The sequence below is a fragment of the Ranitomeya imitator genome, chromosome 3 (assembly GCF_032444005.1).
Source record: "Ranitomeya imitator isolate aRanImi1 chromosome 3, aRanImi1.pri, whole genome shotgun sequence".
Taxonomy (NCBI): Eukaryota; Metazoa; Chordata; class Amphibia; order Anura; family Dendrobatidae; genus Ranitomeya; species Ranitomeya imitator.
In genome coordinates this window covers 437,810,621-437,831,706 of record NC_091284.1, presented here as the reverse complement: position 1 = coordinate 437,831,706, position 21,086 = coordinate 437,810,621, and the positions used below count along the sequence as shown (strand labels likewise).

The window sequence follows — 21,086 nt, the reverse complement described above, 5'->3', positions numbered from 1 at the left end:
TCTGCCCAGAAAACCGTTGCTTTGGCGACCCAAGCCACAGCGAAGGAAGGAGATAGAGAGGAACCTGAGGCTTCATACACTGAGCGAGCCAGGGAATTTAACTGGCATTCTGTGGGATTATTAATTGAAGCCCCATCAGGTATGGATAAGAGCGTTTTGGTAGCCAAGCGCGATACCGGAGGATCTACTAGTGGAGGTTCCATCCAATCTTTAACAAGATCTGCGGAAAAGAGATACTTTGATTCCAGGGCCTTTTTGCCCGTAAAGCGCTTATCCAGTCGCTCCCCGTGTCGCCGGACTATATCCAGGAAATCTGGATGAGAGGCGAACGTCTTATGGGAACGCTTGGTTCTCGTAAAGGAAACCGAATGATCCGGAGCCGAATTAGTGTAATCGGCCACTTTTAGCGCATGATTGACTGCCTCGATGAGGCAGTAGATGTAAACTCCGGAGAATCCGGATCTAAGGATGCATCAGACTTATACTCAGAGTCGTGATTGCTACAAGCCCCTGGAAAGGGTGAGCGAGAAATGGAGCTACCAGAGGCTGAATGGCGTGGTGAATGCTCAGGAGAGGTAGTTTGGATCCGTTTTTTGGATGACCGTACCTCCTTCCGGTGAGAGCTGCCCCTGTTGGCCGACGAATCCCCTAATATGGAGGGATCTCAACCCTAGAGGGGTCAAAAAAGGGATTTAATCGCTTTGGCTAAAGAATCCATGGACTGACAGTGACGTGGCCCACTCAGGGGGGGCTAGATACACTGGGGTCGGTGGTGGCGGAGGGCTCCTGGGTACATTGGGCATCGCAGGCTGAGCAGAGAGGGGAACTTTGAGGCCGAGGGAGTGGAGCCTGGCAGGTGGTACACGCAGTAAAAAAGGTAGTATGCACCTTGGTGGTCTTTTTAGCCCTTGACTGCGACATGATGTACCCCAATAAAAGTTACAGGAAACATGCAAGTGTATTGCTGCGAGTGACACTCATACTTAGTATGGAATAAAATGAATTACAGTATATACTCGTACATAAGCCGAGGCACCTAATTTTGCCACGAAAACCTGGGAAAATTTGTTGACTCGAGTATAAGCAGAGTATGCATTGTCCCCCCTCCCCCAAAAAAGGGTAAGGTACATGCACAGAAACAGGGATCACCACAATGTTTAAATAAAGATGCAAAAAATGTTGTTACAAGATCAAAATACACATTCATAAAATAAAAATCCCCTAATCCCTATTCTGGTAAGCATGGTTCCTCATCCCTATCCTTGTATATATGGCCCCCCCCCATAATAATAATAATCCTTATTTTTATATAGCGCTAACATATTCCGCAGCGCTTTACAGTTTGCACACATTATCATCGCCATCCCAGACGGGGTTCACAATCTAAATTCCCTATCAGTAGGTCTTTGGAATGTGAGAGGAAACCCACACAAACACGGGGAGAACATACAAACTCTTTGTAGATGTTGTCCTTGGTGGGATTTGAACCCAGGAATCCAGCGCTGCAAGGTGGCAGTGCTAACCACTGCGCCACCATGCTGCCTGCATGAGAAAAGCATTAAAAAAAAAAAAAAAAAAAAAAAGATCTTCCTACTTACCTTCCCTGAGTGCTCTCGCAGCATCTAGTCATCTTGCTCCTGTGCCAGCTGCATCTACGGCCAAGGGATCACGTGTCCCCACGATTTAAGGTAAAGAATATTCACCCCTCTCCACGCCTGAGTGGAGAGAGGTGAATATTCATTACCGTAATGAGCGGGCACCCGTGATAGCCCGGCAGCTGCTGGAAGCCAGCAACTGCTGCTGACACTGTGGGCGCTATAAGAGAAATGAATATTCACTGACAGTGCAGCGAATATTCATTTCTCTTTAGCAGCGGGCACAGGCTTTAGCCGCAGCCACCAGCTCTGGAATATTATTGGAAATAAAGTAGGATGGCCCTGGACACCGCAGCACTTACCCGAATACAGCTGAAGCAGCAGAGCTTGGAACAATGTGGACAGAGGCGGGCATCCCTCAGCTTTTCCATGCAGATGAAACATCTGAATACCTCGGCTATGCCCTAGGCAACAAAGAAAAGTGCAAAAAAGGCAGAAGTCAGAAGAATTTATTAGACACAATTATTATAGGTATATTTGCTTACTAAAATTATTTACGTTAAATCATTAAGTTTTTCCAAATCATCAACAGAATATACACAGAAAATAAGCTTTCTAATTTAGGAAGATAATCACATGATGTCATAGACCTAATGGAAAAGAGAAGAATTAACTGGGGACAAAGGCAAAATGAGCAACTGTAAGTACACAGTGCTATGTAATATGGTGACTGACATATTAAGAGGATAAAAACTTAGATGGGAGGAGGAGCGCTTCTTTAATAGTAGGTTTATGCACAGCTCTGTGACAACCAATGTACAAACAGACTAAGGCCGGTTTCACACTAGCGTTTTGAGGAGCTGCAGAGGGCTGCGGGACTTCCTCCGTGAAGCCCCGCCCTCTGTCACACCTCCGCCACTAGCTCCGCCTACTTCTGCATGCGGCCTGCGTACCTATCTTTAACATTAGGTACGCAGGTCGTGCCGCTGTATGCAGATGCTTCTGCATGCGTCGTTTTGACGATGCGGCGACCAGCGTAGGACGCAGCTGGAAGCAATTTCTTTTTTTCTCCGCATCGTAATATTAGGGAGAAGAGAAACCACCCGCAACCATAATGTCCAATCGCCACATAATTTTTTTGGGGAAAAAAAAAAAAAAAAAAATTTGTAAAGCAATTTGCCACTGCGGCCACAAGCACTCTCAAAAATGTGTTCTTGTACCGCCATTGGGGAACACAGGACCATGAGTCATAGCTGCTGTCGCCAGAAAGCAGACATAAAGGCACGTGCACACATCTTTTTCAGGTGGGTCCACTCCAAAATTTGGTTGGAAGAGCCCAGAAACCGCTGAAAAGGTTTAAATACGCATTTCTGTGTAAAAGCGACTAGCTGATCACTTGTTCTGCCTGATCAGCCTCATGTATGGTAAAAGGCATCTTTGGTCACAAGTTACGGTAATATGAAGGCTCAGTAGACACCCGACAGGAACCCGGCATCTAGAGGGTTTTGCTTGGAAAAACAGTAGCAGTTTCTTCACTGCTGAATTAAAAAGAAAACAAAAACCTGGAAACTGCAAGTTAAAAAAGCCCCCAAAATGCTGGAGAAATCAAAGCCAATATTCTTGTGTGTACCATTAGAGGAACACAAGACCATGGGATGGTTCAAAGCAATACCTACGGTGTTAAAACAATGGAAAAAGGAGGCTTAGTCTACTGAACCGCCGTCTGCAGAAACCCGAGTACCCGATCAACATCAGCGCCAGGTAAAAATTGGTACAGGATGAAGCTGTGACCAAGTGACTGCAATATATACCTGTGTTGTGGAGGCCTTGTGATGTAAAGCCCATGACACCCCTACTGCTAGAACAGAGTGGCCATTGAGCAGAAGACCTCATCAACAATCATCTGGATCCAATGGGATCCAGATGTCACAGCTCACCTCCTCCTCCCTGTACAATGGCAAATACAGCACACAACTCATTAAACTCTCCAACTGAAGTCAAGGAACTTTTCTATTTTACAGGTTCATAAGGTCCATGCAGACTGCTGTAAGCCAACCAGTAAATGCTATGAACAGCAGCTCATGCACTGTGGTCACAGCCATAATCTCATGTGCACACAAAAAAAGTGGGAAAAGAACCTACACTCAAAGATTAAAAAGTTTTTTTGTTTTTTTTTTTACAGTACAGTTTTTGGCTATAATTATTAAAATATTAAAACCGATATTCCTTTTAAATCAGCACCAGATCCTTTTCGCGGTGGCAGTCAGAGTAGAGCTTTTTAGACTGTCAAAATTACCAGGGACACCATTATTGTAACAAGCATCAGTCTGTGTCCATTTAAAGGGAACCTGTCACCTCAAATTGGCGGGATATTTAAATGAGTTTTTAACGGTCCGATGGTCGGCGTTTCCTCTTCATTTCTCCTCCCGTCCGTCTCTGTTGTCCGCAATATGTTAGTGAATTAGAGTATGCGTGCGCCATAGTTGGCATGTGTGCAATGCAATCTTCGGTGGCGCACACGCAGTATTGCTTTGCCCAACTGCGGGCAAAACCAAAAAGCAATACTGCGCATGCGCCCGCGCACTATGTCCCAGAACACAGCGAAATACGTCCGGGACATAGTACGCGGGCGCATGCTCAGTAATGCTTTTTGGCTTTGCCCGCAGTTGGGCAAAGCATACTGCGCGTGCACCACCGAAGACTGCATTGTGCACGCGCCAACTATGGCACACACGAGTTCTAATTCACTAACATATTGCGGACAACAGGGACAGACGGGTGGAGAATGAAGAGGATTTGCTGGCCATCGGACTGTTAAAAACTCATTTAAATATACCGCCAATTTGAGGTGACGTTCCCTTTAAAGGGATCCTGTGTCACATGACTCATGCTACACAAACCAAGGCCAGGTTCCTTAGTTTAAAGACAAGTTGTTTTTTTGTTTTAAGTATTACAGGAGTAGGGAGCTGAAGACTAACCATCTGGCTGGGTTCCTGGCCACGGTTTGGGCAACATGAATAGGTTCACTCTAAAAGCTGATCTGTCCAAGTGTCACGGGCTTGTTATAAGCAGAAACCATGATGCTGACCAGGGTCTTCCCGAAACAAAGAAATGTCTTGTATGGTTTCGGGATCAATGGTGACATGCAAATGCAAAAATGTTAAGAACTTAATATTGCCGCCTGAGGATAAAGAGAATATAGTCTAATTAACGTTCTGACTACTGCACAGTCAGCCAGAATATATATGATATATACACATCATCAGGGATAAACAAGTCATAGTTATTACTAGTCTCAAAGTGCAACCAAAATGGTTCACAATACATTACTATAGATCTCGTCCAATCTGTCAAGCTATTTTCCAATCTTTTATTATGATAAAGCTCAGCTGGGAAAACCAGGAAGGGACAAGTAATTTAGAAGACACAAAATACTACACAACAAAGTCACAGTAATGTCTGCAATGCTATGAACACCTCTGCAACCATTATTATTGCTCCTGTGCATCCAAACTACTAAATGAAAAAAGTCTTACAGGGAATCTGCCTCCAGGTTCTTGCTCCCCAACAGAGAGCAGGATAATGTAGAGAGAGTCCCCGATTCCAGTGATGAGTCACTTACTTTGTTGATTGCTGTCATTTTGAGGGTCACCGTTTTATCTGCGGTAGATCGAGTAGCTCTCTAAGGCCGGTTTCACACTAGCGTTGCGGACGGCTGCGGACTTCCTACGTGAAGCCCCGCCTTTGGCCGCACCTAGTTCCGCCTACTTCTGCATGCGGCCTGCGTACCTATCGTTAACATTAGGTACGCACGTTGTGCCGCTATATGCAGATGCTTCCGCATGCGTCGTTTTGATGATGCGGCGACCAGGGTAGAACGCAGCTTTTAGAGAAAATTTTTCCTCCGCATCGTCAAAACGACGCATGTGGAAGCATCCGCATACAGCCGCACGACCTGAGTACCTAATGTTAAAGATAGGTACGCAGGCTGCATGCAGAAGTAGGCGAAGCTAGCGGCCGAGGGCGGGGCTTCACAGAGGAAGTCTGCAGCTCCTCAAAACGCTAGTGTGAAACTAGCCTAACTTATGAGCTCTGTGTAACCCCACCCACATCACTAATTGGCAGCTTTCTGCCCCTGTGCAGTCTATACAGAAAGCTGCCAATCAGTGGTGGGGGTGGGGTTATACAGAGCTCATGAACATGGAAGACTATCTGGCTTAAGCTTTTGTCCTCTAATGATGATGTTATCAAAACTATCTTAAGCAGCCCAGAAAGTGATACATTGCTGGAATCAGGGTCTCTGTCTCTACAGATCATGCTGATCTCAGCTCAGCTAGCAAAAACCTGGTGTCAAATTCCCTTTAAAAACTACCAAGCATCTACAGTTCCTATGCAGGCTTATGTGTCTCCATGGTTACAATCTAAGAGGCAAACACTGTATAGTCCAATACTACAGTTCTGATTTACAACTAACATGTCCCCTCTTGTCTACATGATACACATAAAAGGAAGAGCAGACTGCACATGGAGTGATTATAGTCTGTAGCCATGGAGATATTTTATGCACTTTGCAGAAACGATTGTGAACTTAGTCATGTGGGTCACTGTGATTGAGTGATACAGGATTTATATTCAGAATTGCATTCCTGTTTTATTACTTGTGCACACTAACAAAAAAAAAAAATGTGTTTTGCGACACCATATTCTGACAGCCCCAAGTGTTACATTATGTATGTCAATAAAGGTATGAAATGGCTTAGACCGCGTTACAAGCTGTAGTTTTCATTGGTGCCATGTTTTGGTGTATATGATGGGTTTTTATTTAGTTTTTTAACCCATTCCCAAAATCTGCAGTATATATATGCCATGGATGTTTCCCGCAGTGCACATGCAATTGTCGCCGGGTGTCAGGTGATTCTGACAGCCGACACTTAGTGCCATGGTGCTCCTTCTGTTACAAGCCCTGCCATGCGCCAAAACAGTAGTTTTGGTCCAAATATTGGGTATCTGTGTACTCAGGAAAAATTGCACAGCAAATTTTTATGGTACAATTTCTACTATTACCCTTGTGAAAATGCAAAATTTGGGGCTAAAAAAATTTTTTGTTGAGAAAATGTGATTTATTTTCACAGCTCAACGTTATAAACTTCTGTGAAGCACCTTGGGGTTCAAGGGGCTCACCACACATCTAGATCAGTTCCCTGAGGGCTCTAGTTACTAAAATGGGGTCACTTGTGGGGGGTTTCCACTGCTTAGACACAAAGGGGTCTGAAGTAAATGGCACTTCTTTCTTCCATTTCGAGCCCTGCCGAGCTCCTAAACAGTGGTTTCCCCCCCACATATGGGGTATTGGCGTGCTCAGGAGAAATTGCACAACAAATGTTGGGTTACATTTTCTCCTGTTATCCTTGTGAAAATAAAAAATTGGGTCGAAAGTAAAATGTTTGTGAAAAAAAAAAAGTTAAATGTGAATTATTTTCTTTCACATTACATTAATTCCTGTGAAGCACCTGAAGGGTAAATAAACTTCTTCAATGTGGCTTTGAGCACTTAAAGAGGTGCAGTTTTTAGCATGGTATCACTTTTGGGGTATTTTCTGTTATATAGATCCCACAAAGTCACTTCAAATTTGAGGTGATCCCTAAAAAAAAAAAAAAGTTTCAAAAAATTATACATGTGGGAAATATTATTTATTACCTATATTGTTTTGACATAACTGGTTAAAAATACAAATTAAAAAAAGATTGAAAATTGCAAAATGGTCGCCAAATTTAATTTTTTTTTTCACAAATACGCAAATCGTATAAAAAAAAAAAAAAAAAAAAACACACCATCATGAAGTACAATATGTCAGGAAAAAAAAAAAAAATCTCAGAATCAATGGGATACGTTGAAGCGTTCCAGAGTTATTACCAATGCTAATTAGTTCCACCATGGGAACGAATAACACATAGACAATACCCTGCACTACCATATAGCTGGTGTGGAGTACTACCTTAGGCCTAAAGGCTCCTGCAAACGTCTTGTGCAAATTGGTCCGAGCACGTACTGCTAATGCACGGCGTCTCCCGACTGACAGCTTCATGTACTGGTATTGGGCATCATCACACTCGGGTCGGGAGGGTAGCGCAAAATCTGCTCCGATCTCAGACATCTGAATTAGCCTTAATTCAGATACTAGTGTTTCATGTATGCAAAAAAAAGTCCAAGTGTGATCAGTGTCATACTGGCAGGTGACCTGTTAGAACTTGCCTCAACAGGATCCAATAGGCTTTGGTCAATGGCAGGCCTGTAGGAAATTGCCTGGGCGACCCATGGGCACCCTATAATCCACAGTCCTGGTCGTTGGTCTGTAATCTGTTGATGCACAGAATATGGCTGGCCAGTGATCAGTGATTATTGCCAACGAAAGATACCAAAGTGGCTAAAGACGGTATTTTACGCAGCTAATACATCAGGATTTGCAACAGAATTATCTGCTCCAAGTCCGGACTGTGTGCACCCGGCCTTAGATCAGACAGTATCACCAATACTACACTGGGTCCTGCTGGCTGATAAACGTGGCCCATTAGACTAGTGTTAGTACCCACCACCTATTGGCTAACTTGGAGCCAGATATCCGAGTCATCACTTTCGGCCATGGGTGTTGAACATTGGATCACGTCATGCCGATTGTCGAATAAGGAACGGGAAGTATCCAAAACAGAAACATGGTGTAATTCATGGCAGGTAGCCAGACGCCAGAATGCCGGTGCCTTTAGGATGATAAATCTCTCATGCGTGCAGGAAATTTCCAGGGGTTACTGACGCTTTTCACATTTACCACAGCACTGTCATCAGCTAGATATACTCAAACTACTTACCAGGTAGCGGTGTTTTTCAGGAGCCCATGACAGCACTAACGAGAGAGGGGATCCACCCTTCAGGGACAGGAAACCTACAGAGATAAAAGGGCGGCACCTCTCTCCCGCATCAGTTGGATTACAGAGCATGAGAGGACCTCCTTGGTTAGTAGCATATAAATAATTTACACATTTCACCCTGTGACTAAACTTAGAAAATTTATATACATAAGTGGTGATAAGCCATATCAGTAGAAGGGGAGGGAATATAGGAGTGCTGTCATGGGCTCTTGAAAAACACCGCTACCTGGTAAGTAGCTTGCGTATTTATTCAGTCACCATGACAGCACTAACGAGAGAATTACAGAGAAAAGAGTATTAGGGAGGGACTACTGCTTTGAGCACCCTTCTACCAAACGTGAGATCGTTGGAGCCACCCAGATGTAATCTATAATGTTTAAAGAAAGTAGATGGAGATGACCATGTGGCCGCCTTACATATATCCTCAATCGACACCTCTGAACTTTCTGCCCAGGATGTCGCCATGGCTCGAGTGGAATGAGCTCTTATGCCTTCCAGGATTTCTAGGCCACCTGCTCAATAAGCCAAAGAAATTGCATCCCTAATCCATCTACCCAAGGTGTTTTTGGACACCCTAAACCCTTTCCTGACTCCCTGAAAGGATATGAATAAAGAGCAAAGAACTCTCTTTTTTCCAGGGGTCTGTTAAAGATATATACTTAAGAAGACATCTTTTGACATCTAACGAATGGAGAGAGTTCTTTTTGATTTTTAGGATTAGGACAAAAAGTGGGGAGATTTATTTCCTGAAGTCTGTGGAACTTTGACGCTACCTTCGGTAGATAAAGGGGATCAGTTCTTAATACTACCCCATCTTCTCTAAACTGAATGTATGGAGGCTGTCTAGAGAGGGCCTGTAAGTCGCTAACTCTCCTTGCAGATGTGAGAGCGACCAAAACAGCCGTTTTAAGGACAGGACTTTTATATGAGCAGATTCTATAGGCTCAAAGGGGGCTTCAGTCAAAGCGGTAAGTACCAGGTTTAAGTCCCACGGGGCTAGTCTTTTCTTAACAATGGGTCTTGATCTAGCCGCTGCTTTGATAAATCTAGCAATCCAATAATGGTTAGCTAAATTACAATTGTACAAAGCCCCCAAAGCTGACACATGAACTCTAAGGGTGCTTGTAACTAATCCCATTTCTAGACCTCTCTGCAGGAACTCCAGAATCTTAGTAATACTGATTTTTCATCCTTGATCCTGAAACAGCCATGAATTTTTTCCAGACTCTAACATAAATATTTGTCGTGGAAACCTTCCTGCTTTTTAATAAAGTATTAATAAGACCTTGTTAAAAAACCCTTTTCTTTAGTAATGACCCTTCAAATCCCACGCCGTCAGATGTAAATTGGACACTCGTCAATGGAGAATTGGACCCTGTGAGAGGAGGTCTGGGAGTTCTGGGAGAATCCAAGGCTGAGAAATGGACATTTTCCTCAGCCATGGAAACAACGGCCTCCTGGGCCAGAACGGCACTATCAGGATTACTCGAGCCCTGTCCTCCCGAATCTTCCTCAGAACAATCGGGATCAAGTTCAATGGGGGAGAGGCATAGGCCATATTGAAGTGCCATGGAATCAGGAGGGCATCCACCGCATACGGATTGTCTCTGGGGTTTAGGGAGCAAAGCCGGTGACACTTTTTGTTCTCTCTGCTGGCGAAGAGGTCTATATCTGGGCACCCCCAGAGAAGTATGATCTGGTCGAAGATGGTCTGATTGAGAACCCAATCTCCTTGTCTGAGTTTCCTGCGACTTAGGTAATCGGCCATGATGTTGTGTTTTCTCTTTATATGAAGCGATGTGAGTGACAATAGAGGAGTTTCGGCTATCTGTAAGATACGACCCGCCACTTCCATTAAAGATCTGGATCAGGTTCCCCCCAGATGGCTAATGTAAGCTACATTTACCTGATTGAGAATAGCCTGACGTGATGGCCCTGTAAGGACATAAGGAAATGACTCAGAGCTCGTTCTACTGCCAATAACTCTTTAAGGTTAGAGGACAAGCTGTGTTCAGAATGTGACCAAACTACCTGGACCCACATATCCCCCATATGTGCTCCCCATCCTCTGGGGCTAACATCTGTTGTCACCACCCAATATATATGGTTTATCCAGGGAACACCTGTATGCAGGTTCGGTGTGTGTAACCACCAACGCAAGGACTGAATAGAGACATTGGATAAGGAAAAGGTACTGTCCAGGTGGCCTTCTAACAGACGAGTATTGCACAATACATCCCACTGTAGGATTCTGGTGTGGTACTGGGCCCAAAGAACCGCCGGGATACACGACGTGAGTGAGCCTAACAGTGACATCGCTCCTCTTAATGTTACCGATGGATTATTAACAACCTTGAGTATTTGCCGCTGAATTTTTTCTACCTTTGTAACTGGTAGACGGCATTCCTGCAACCTTGAGTCCAATATGAGACCCAGGAATTCTTGAACCTCTAGGAGGTTGTAACCGAGATTTTTTAAAATTAATCATCCAACCCAGCCTTTGTAAGGCTGCAATTACTTTATCTAGTTGGGCCGAGCAGTGTGATTTTGAGTTCCCAATTATCAATAGGTCATCCAGATATGGAACTACTAGAATATCCTGTTCATGAAGATGTGCCATGACCTCCACCATTATCTTTGTGAACACACGAAGAGCAACTGCAACACCAAAGGGGAGTGCCCTGTATTGGAAGTGTTTAACTGTCCCGCCTAGTAAGATTGCTGCCCTTAAATATCGCTGGTGGTCTGCGTGTATAGGGACATGATAATAGGCATCTTTAAGATCTAAGACGACCATAAAACACTTGCCAAACAATAGCTTTTGCCATTTTGACCGACTCCATTTTAAATGATTGGACCCATAAAAATGTATTCAGGCCCTTAAGGTTGATGATGGTGCGAAACGAATTGTCTGGCTTTTTAAATCAAGAAGAGGGGGGAATAAAACCCCTTACCCCTTTGTGCTTCAGGAACTTCCACCAATACGCCCTTTTGCTGGAGTTCCTGGACCTCAGACTCTAATGCCAGTTGTTCTGCAGGTGAAGAATGTACAGGTGTTACCAGAAATTTGTCATTAGGTATGTTCTGAAAATCAAACTTCAGTCCAGATTTAATAATCTTCAGGACCCATGGGCTATTGGAAATATTAAGCCAAGCCGGATAGAAGGCCAAAAGTCTGCCTCCCACCCGGTCCGGCAGTCATTGTGGCTTTGTTGTCCCGAAAGGAGTTAAACATGTAGCCTCTACCTTTCTTCCTATTTGCATCATATCTGGGCTTCTCTCTATTCGACCTTGTGCGGTCAAACCACCTTCTGTTAGTGCCCCGTCTGTAGGTAGGTCTTCCTAGGTAGGGGAATCGTTTTTTACTGTCCCCTGCTTTTTCCAATAATTCATCTAAAACCGGACCGAATAGGTGCACCCCTTCACATGGAATGCTGCACAACTTTGATCTGGCCTGCATGTCCCCCTGCCAACATTTCAACCAGATGGCTCTATGGGCTGAATTAGAAAGCGCCGCCGATCTGGCTGCCAATTTCACCAAATCTGCCGATGCATCAGCCAGATAAGCTGCAGCCCCCTGAAATCATAGCAAGGGAGGATAATAACTCATTTCTCGGGGTCTTATTTTTAATCTGATCCTCCAGGCTGTCCAGCCACACCATCATAGAGCGTGCTGTACAGGTGGCTGCAATTGACGGTCTGAGAGCCCCTGCTGATGTTTCCCAGGCTCCCTTAAGAAACATCGGCTCTCCTGTCTAGTTTAAAGTTCCCAAATCCTCAAATGGTAGTGAGGATTTTCTTGGAAGCCTTAGCCACGGCTGTATCAAGTTTTGGTGCTTTATCCCATGTCGCAGATGCTGTCTCTTCAAACGGATACTTCCTCTTAAATGATGGAGGTAGAGAACCTTTCCTTTCAGGCTTTTTCCACTCTCGTGTAATGAGGGAACTTACTTTATCTACTACAGGAAAGCATCTGCGGGATTTACGGTCTAGACCTTTAAACATGACCTCCTGCATAGATCTTTCTGACGGGGTTTCCTCAATTCCTATAGTGTTATTCACTGCTTTGACGAGGCGTTCTATCAGGTCAAAGGAAAAACATGAATGACCGTACTCAGTCTCTGAGGAAGATGATGATGTATGCGAAACCTCCGACTTCAGCTCCCCTGAATCACTGTCCTCAAATGAACTTGGGGATCTAGGTTCTATTTCTCTAGACCATCTATTTCGAGATAGGGGTTCAGAAAAATGCCTGATCTCTTGCCTGACCATCTGCCTTAGGCTGGTAGCGAAATCTGGCGTCTCCTCTGCTATTAACCGCTGAATACAAGGTCCACATAATTTCTTTATGTAGTCATCCGGAAGAGGAATTCCACGTTCTGCACATTCTTTGTGTTTAGATTTAGAGGACCGCTTTTTTCCCTGATGGATGCCCGGTTTCCGGCGTTATTCTAAAGGGCACCGCCATATTTACCGGCGCGACTTCAATGCGCATCATCCGCCATCGCCCGCTGACGCTCCAGGCCCCGCCCCTTCTCACGCGTCACTTCCGATGCGCCCCGCTGGTCCCTGAACACCGAACACGGCGCTTGTCAGCGATACATAGCCCCCGGCCACAGGGGAACGCCGGCGCCGCTTGTCACCGATACATAGCCCCCGGCCAGAGCCAACGCGTAGTCCCGGAAGATAGGGCCTCCCATATAGTACTCACCCGTAGCTGCGGTGATAGGACACCGAAAATACAGCACTCCCCCTGAAGGCTGCTTCTGCTCTGCTGCTGCCTACCCCCCACAGCCCTCTGTCGTGCAGCACCTCCAGAACATCGATCAGCACCGAGGAAGGGGAACTCCCGCCTCCTGGTTCGGTGTGTCGGATCTGGGTCCAAATCTTCTTTCTTCATCTTCTTCAAAAAGGTATATCTGCAGGGTCCCCTGTCAGGGACAGGAAACCAACTGATGCAGGAGAGAGGTGCCGCACACCCTTTTATCTCTGTAGGTTTCCTGTCCCTGAAGGGCGGATCCCCTCTATCGTTAGTGCTGTCATGGCGACTCAATAAAAAGAAATTGCTTTGGCCCCAAAATGTAAAATGCGCCAAGTTTAAAGGTGTTTGCACTCAAAAATAGTACATGCTACTGGCCCCCTCCCCAAGAAGAGGGGGGACCCACATGTGTCAGGCTAGGTGTGTCCTGGGGTATCTGTGTGGTGGGTGTTCGGCGTCCATGGGTAAGATATGCCTTGATATATATGCACTACTTGCACTTTACTTCTGGACTCATGGGAACATGGTAATCTTGCCACATGGCATATTTTATAGTATATTTATTCCTGTGATCTGTGGCGTATTTTCTGCCCATTTATATTAGGGTTATATTTGGCTACTCTTTTCTGTATAAGCACTTAACCCTGCTGTTCTGTTCGGTCTGGGGAGACCTATTTTGAACTTTGGTATTTTTGGGGGTGTTCAAGATGCGGTTCTGAAACTTGTGGTTGATTGACTTAAATGAGGATGGGTCGGTCGGCCACGGGTTTCAGAGCCGCATCTTGAATATTTTAAAGAATATTGAAGTTCAAAGTCGGTCATTTTTGACCAACAGAACAGCAGGGTTAATATTGTGTCACCCAGCTTATAATACATGGTTGCTGGGTATATACTTTATATACTTCTGAGTGCATCCTTTTATACGGATTGCCTACCCCTGCCAGTTTGCATTATCGTTCATTAGACCTAGCCAGTACTTTTTGTATTGCATTTTATTATATGCACTTATTATATGCAGCTTGTATTTTGTAGTGTTAATAAAAGTATATTTTTTGACTGTTATTTGCTTGACATTAGTGATTATTATATATTATTATTGTTATAGCGCCATATATTCCATGGCGCTTTCCATGTGAGGAGGGGTATACATAATAAAAACAAGTACGATAATCTTAAACAATACAAGTCACAACTGGTACAGGAATCTACAAGAATATATATATATATATATACACATACATACACACACATATACATACATACACACACACACAGGTATATATATTATTTTTGTTATACTTTGGAATTTAAAAGCTCTTGGTTTCTTTATGTATATCCTATAGGTGTGTCCTACGTCTGTGCAGTTGGCCTGCAGTATTTGTTAGAAACTTTTCCCGACATACTGTATACTGTAGTGTTGCCATAGGCAACCAGCATCCAGATGGAGGCTCTTAAAGTGCATCTTTTGGTCTCAGTCTGTCCAGAACGTGGCTACATAACACCTGCAGACAGCCACAGGAAGGAAACATATCTACACGGCACGGTCCTGATGGATGGATGCTCAGACATCCATCCTGACTGTATGCGCCCAACGGTGGGAACAGACACTGTGGACTGAGCCCAAGCCCTCCACACCAGGGTCACTCTCTGCAGTAATCAGCGCCCGCCTACTGTAACATCAATGGCAAAACCCCAGAGAGATAAAAGAGAAAGTGCCAGCAGATGGTGGGTTGGACACGCTGAACCCCATCGCCCGGTACCAGCTACATCCTAGGAAGGACAGGGTGTCACCCACTAGCCACATGGGCCACAGAAACCCACTGCACGAGTCTGGCCCATCCGGAGTGACAGAGGGCAATGCACAGCGCTGAGCAATGGTGCTGTACATGAGAAGGGGTTACATCAAAATACAAATATCACTTACAGTAAACAAAACTAACAATGACAGACTGATACAGAGGGAAGAGGACCCTGTCCTTGCGGGCTTACATTCTACAGGATTATGGGGAAGGAGACAGTATAGGTAGGCACCATCAGCCTGGCCCATCCGGAGTGACAGGAGGCAATGCCCAGCGCGGAGCCACAGTGAGCAGCAGCAGCATAGTATAGGGAGGCGCCGTCAGCCTGGCCCATCCGGAGTGACAGGAGGCAATGCCCAGTACGAAGCCTCAGTGAGCAGCAGCACAGTATATGGAGGTACCAACAGCCTGGCCCATCCGGAGTGACAGGAGGCAATGCCCAGCGCTAAGCCTCAGTGAGCAGCAGCACAGTATAGGGAGGTGCCGTCAGCCTGGCCCATCCGGAGTGACAGGAGGCAATGCCCAGCGCTGAGCTTCAGTGAGCAGCAGCATAGTATAGGGAGGCGCCATCAGCCTGGCCCATCCAGAGTGACAGAAGGCAATGCCCAGCGCTGAGCCATAGTGAGCAGCAGCACAGTATATGGAGGCGCTATCAGCCTGGCCCATCCAGAGTGACAGGAGGCAATGCCCAGCGCTAAGCCTCAGTGAGCAGCAGCACAGTATATGCAGGCGCCATCAGCCTGGCCCAACCGGAGTGACAGGAGGCAATGCCCAGTAGTAAGCCTCAGTGAGCAGCAGCACAGTATAGGGAGGCGCCATCAGCCTGACCCATCCGGAGTGACAGGAGGCAATGCCCAGCGCTGAGCCTCAGTGAGCAGCAGCACAGTATATGGAGGCACCATCAGCCTGGCCCATCCGGAGTGACGGGAGGCAATGCCCAGCGCTGAGCCTCAGTGAGCAGCAGAAGCGGCATAGTATAGGGAGGCGCCGTCAGCCTGGCCCATCCGGAGTGACAGAAGGCAATGCCCAGCGCTAAGCCTCAGGGAGAAGCAGCACAGTATAGGGAGGCGCCATCAGCCTGGCCCATCCGGAGTGACAGGAGGCAATGCCCAGCGCTAAGCCTCAGTGAGCAGCAGCACAGTATAGGGAGGCGCCGTCAGCCTGGCCCATCCGGAGTGACAGGAGGCAATGCCCAGCGCTGAGCCTCAGTGAGCAGCAGCAGCATAGTATAGGGAGGCGCCGTCAGCCTGACCCATCCGGAGTGACAGGAGGCAACGCCCAGCGCTGAGCCTCAGTGAGCAGCAGCACAGTATATTGCAGGCGCCATCAGCCTGGTCCATCCGGAGAGACAGGAGGCAATGCCCAGCGCAGAGCCCCAGTGAGCAGCAGCACAGTATATGCAGGCACCATCAGCCTGGCCCATCCGGAGTGACAGGAGGCAATGCCCAGCGCTAAGCCTCAGTGCGCAGCAGCACAGTATATGCAGGCGCCGTCAGCCTGGCCCATCCGGAGTGACAGGAGGCAATGCCCAGCAGCACAGTATAGGGAGGCGCCATCAGCCTGACCCATCCGAAGTGACAGGAGGCAATGCCCAGCACTAAGCCTCAGTGAGCAGCAGCACAGTATAGGGAGGCGCCATCAGCCTGACCCATCCGGAGTGACAGGAGGCAATGCCCAGTACTAAGCCTCAGTGAGCAGCAGCACAGTATAGGGAGGCGCCATCAGCCTGACCCATCCGGAGTGACAGGAGGCAATGCCCAGCGCTGAGCCTCAGTGAGCAGCAGCACAGTATATGCAGGCGCCATCAGCCTGGTCCATCCGGAGAGACAGGAGACAATGCCCAGCGCTGAGCCTCAGTGAGCAGCAGCACAGTATATTGCAGGCGCCATCAGCCTGGTCCATCCGGAGAGACAGGAGGCAATGCCCAGCGCTGAGCAGCAGCACAGTATATGCAGGCACCATCAGCCTGGCCCATCCGGAGTGACAGGAGGCAATGCCCAGCGCTAAGCCTCAGTGAGCAGCAGCAGCACAGTATATGCAGGCGCCGTCAGCCTGGCCCATCCGGAGTGACAGGAGGCAATGCCCAGCGCTAAGCCTCAGTGAGCAGCAGCACAGTATAGGGAGGCGCCATCAGCCTGACCCATCCGAAGTGACAGGAGGCAATGCCCAGCACTAAGCCTCAGTGAGCAGCAGCACAGTATAGGGAGGCGCCATCAGCCTGGCCCATCCGGAGTGACAGGAGGCAATGCCCAGCGCTAAGCCTCAGTGAGCAGCAGCACAGTATATGCAGGCGCCGTCAGCCTGGCCCATCCGGAGTGACAGGAGGCAATGCCCAGCGCTAAGCCTCAGTGAGCAGCAGCAGCACAGTATATGCAGGCGCCGTCAGCCTGGCCCATCCGGAGTGACAGGAGGCAATGCCCAGCGCTAAGCCTCAGTGAGCAGCAGCACAGTATAGGGAGGCGCCATCAGCCTGACCCATCCGGAGTGACAGGAGGCAATGCCCAGCGCTAAGCCTCAGTGAGCAGCAGCAGCACAGTATATGCAGGCGCCATCAGCCTGGTCCATCTGGAGAGACAGGAGACAATGCCCAGCGCTGAGCCCCAGTGAGCAGCAGCACAGTATATGCAGGCGCCGTCAGCCTGGCCCATCCGGAGTGACAGGAGGCAATGGCCAGCGCTAAGCCTCAGTGAGCAGCAGCAGCACAGTATATGCAGGCGCCGTCAGCCTGGCCCATCCGGAGTGACAGGAGGCAATGCCCAGCGCTAAGCTTCAGTGAGCAGCAGCAGCACAGTATATGCAGGCGCCATCAGCCTGGCCCATCCGGAGTGACAGGAGGCAATGCCCAGCGCTAAGCCTCAGTGAGCAGCAGCAGCACAGTATAGGGAGGCGCCATCAGCCTGACCCATCCGGAGTGACAGGAGGCAATGCCCAGCGCTAAGACTCAGTGAGCAGCAGCAGCACAGTATATGCAGGCGCCGTCAGCCTGGCCCATCCGGAGTGACAGGAGGCAATGCCCAGCGCTAAGCCTCAGTGAGCAGCAGCAGCACAGTATAGGGAGGCGCCATCAGCCTGACCCATCCGGAGTGACAGGAGGCAATGCCCAGCGCTAAGCCTCAGTGAGCAGCAGCAGCACAGTATATGCAGGCGCCGTCAGCCTGGCCCATCCGGAGTGACAGGAGGCAATGCCCAGCGCTAAGCCTCAGTGAGCAGCAGCACAGTATAGGGAGGCGCCATCAGCCTGACCCATCCGGAGTGACAGGAGGCAATGCCCAGCGCTAAGCCTCAGTGAGCAGCAGCACAGTATAGGGAGGCACCATCAGCCTGACCCATCCGGAGTGACAGGAGGCAATGCCCAGCACTAAGCCTCAGTGAGCAGCAGCACAGTATAGGGAGGCGCCATCAGCCTGACCCATCCGGAGTGACAGGAGGCAATGCCCAGCGCTAAGCCTCAGTGAGCAGCAGCACAGTATAGGGAGGCACCATCAGCCTGACCCATCCGGAGTGACAGGAGGCAATGCCCAGCACTAAGCCTCAGTGAGCAGCAGCACAGTATAGGGAGGCGCCATCAGCCTGGCCCATCCGGAGTGACAGGAGGCAATGCCCAGCACTAAGCCTCAGTGAGCAGCAGCACAGTATAGGGAGGCGCCATCAGCCTGACCCATCCGGAGTGACAGGAGGCAATGCCCAGCGCTAAGCCTCAGTGAGCAGCAGCAGCACAGTATATGCAGGCGCCGTCAGCCTGGCCCATCCGGAGTGACAGGAGGCAATGCCCAGCGCTAAGCTTCAGTGAGCAGCAGCAGCACAGTATATGCAGGCGCCATCAGCCTGGCCCATCCGGAGTGACAGGAGGCAATGCCCAGCGCTAAGCCTCAGTGAGCAGCAGCAGCACAGTATATGCAGGCGCCATCAGCCTGGTCCATCTGGAGAGACAGGAGACAATGCCCAGCGCTGAGCCCCAGTGAGCAGCAGCACAGTATATGCAGGCGCCGTCAGCCTGGCCCATCCGGAGTGACAGGAGGCAATGGCCAGCGCTAAGCCTCAGTGAGCAGCAGCAGCACAGTATATGCAGGCGCCGTCAGCCTGGCCCATCCGGAGTGACAGGAGGCAATGCCCAGCGCTAAGCTTCAGTGAGCAGCAGCAGCACAGTATATGCAGGCGCCATCAGCCTGGCCCATCCGGAGTGACAGGAGGCAATGCCCAGCGCTAAGCCTCAGTGAGCAGCAGCAGCACAGTATAGGGAGGCGCCATCAGCTTGACCCATCCGGAGTGACAGGAGGCAATGCCCAGCGCTAAGACTCAGTGAGCAGCAGCAGCACAGTATATGCAGGCGCCGTCAGCCTGGCCCATCCGGAGTGACAGGAGGCAATGCCCAGCGCTAAGCCTCAGTGAGCAGCAGCAGCACAGTATAGGGAGGCGCCATCAGCCTGACCCATCCGGAGTGACAGGAGGCAATGCCCAGCGCTAAGCCTCAGTGAGCAGCAGCAGCACAGTATATGCAGGCGCCGTCAGCCTGGCCCATCCGGAGTGACAGGAGGCAATGCCCAGCGCTAAGCCTCAGTGAGCAGCAGCACAGTATAGGGAGGTGCCATCAGCCTGACCCATCCGGAGTGACAGGAGGCAATGCCCAGCGCTAAGCCTCAGTGAGCAGCAGCACAGTATAGGGAGGCACCATCAGCCTGACCCATCCGGAGTGACAGGAGGCAATGCCCAGCACTAAGCCTCAGTGAGCAGCAGCACAGTATAGGGAGGCGCCATCAGCCTGGCCCATCCGGAGTGACAGGAGGCAATGCCCAGCGCTAAGCCTCAGTGAGCAGCAGCACAGTATAGGGAGGCGCCATCAGCCTGGCCCATCCGGAGTGACAGGAGGCAATGCCCAGCACTAAGCCTCAGTGAGCAGCAGCACAGTATAGGGAGGCGCCATCAGCCTGACCCATCCGGAGTGACAGGAGGCAATGCCCAGCACTAAGCCTCAGTGAGCAGCAGCACAGTATAGGGAGGCGCCATCAGCCTGGCCCATCCGGAGTGACAGGAGGCAATGCCCAGCGCTAAACCTCAGTGAGCAGCAGCACAGTATAGGGAGGCGCCATCAGCCTGGCCCATCCGGAGTGACAGGAGGCAATGCCCAGCACTAAGCCTCAGTGAGCAGCAGCACAGTATAGGGAGGCGCCATCAGCCTGACCCATCCGGAGTGACAGGAGGCAATGCCCAGCGCTGAGCCTCAGTGAGCAGCAGCACAGTATATGCAGGCGCCGTCAGCCCTGCCGCATCATCTGGACAGACAGCTGTCACAGCCGCCCCTCCCCCTCACCTCCACGCTCTGCTCGTCCATCTCCTCCAGTTTGGGCTCCTTGATCTTGCAGTACTGGAGAGATTTCTTCCTGGACCTGAAGTAGGTCAGGTACTTGATGGTGCTGCACAGACAGGTGAGGAAATTATCAGTAAACCGCCCCCTTTCAGCTGCAGACATGCAGCAGCCGGGGAAGGGAGAGTCCGGGGTGGCGGAGATACGGTGCTCGTCCCTCGGTGCTGTGTGCGCGGGGAATGGGAGCAGGAAAACAAGAGCGCGAACCGTCACATCCCGGCCGCCATATTGAACCGCGGCTCGTTACTGAGAGACGAGCGACGCCAAGGCCGAGCGAGCCAGCCGGGGGCGGGGCCAATGACGTCAGCGCGCCGGCGCCAGAGCTCAGCAGAGAAGCGAGCGCAGAAAGGTGGGAGGTGGTGATGCGGTGGTAGTCGGCCATGGGTCAGCCTGTACATCCCCATGGAGGTGTATGGAGCACTGCGACTGTACACCTGGTGATGCTGAGGAGGCCATGGGTCAGCCTGTACATCCCCATGGAGGTGTATGGAGCACTGCGACTGTACCCCTGGTGATGCTGAGGAGGCCATGGGTCAGCCTGTACATCCCCATGGAGGTGTATGGAGCACTGCGACTGTACACCTGGTGATGCTGAGGAGGCCATGGGTCAGCCTGTACATCCCCATGGAGGTGTATGGAGCACTGCGA

At 49.3% G+C, this 21,086-nt stretch overlaps 1 protein-coding gene across 4 annotated transcripts in view; it reads right to left on the bottom strand.

Annotated features, from left to right (window-relative positions):
- The window catches only part of TRIM37 (tripartite motif containing 37), a 218,767-nt gene extending 198,033 nt beyond the window's left edge, over positions 1–20,734 (bottom strand). For 3 of the 4 annotated variants that reach the window (XM_069757340.1, XM_069757341.1, XM_069757343.1), the window contains exons 1-2: positions 20,385–20,709; positions 1,958–2,059 (exon numbers count right to left, since the gene is read on the bottom strand). In XM_069757340.1, coding sequence (XP_069613441.1) covers positions 1,958–2,059; positions 20,385–20,543 — 261 coding nt within the window. In that variant the 5' untranslated portion in view covers positions 20,544–20,709. Of the gene's footprint in view, positions 1–1,957; positions 2,060–20,384 lie in introns of all 4 variants that reach the window. The other variant, XM_069757342.1, reaches the window with a different exon arrangement.
- Between the last annotated feature and the right edge of the window lie 352 nt (positions 20,735–21,086).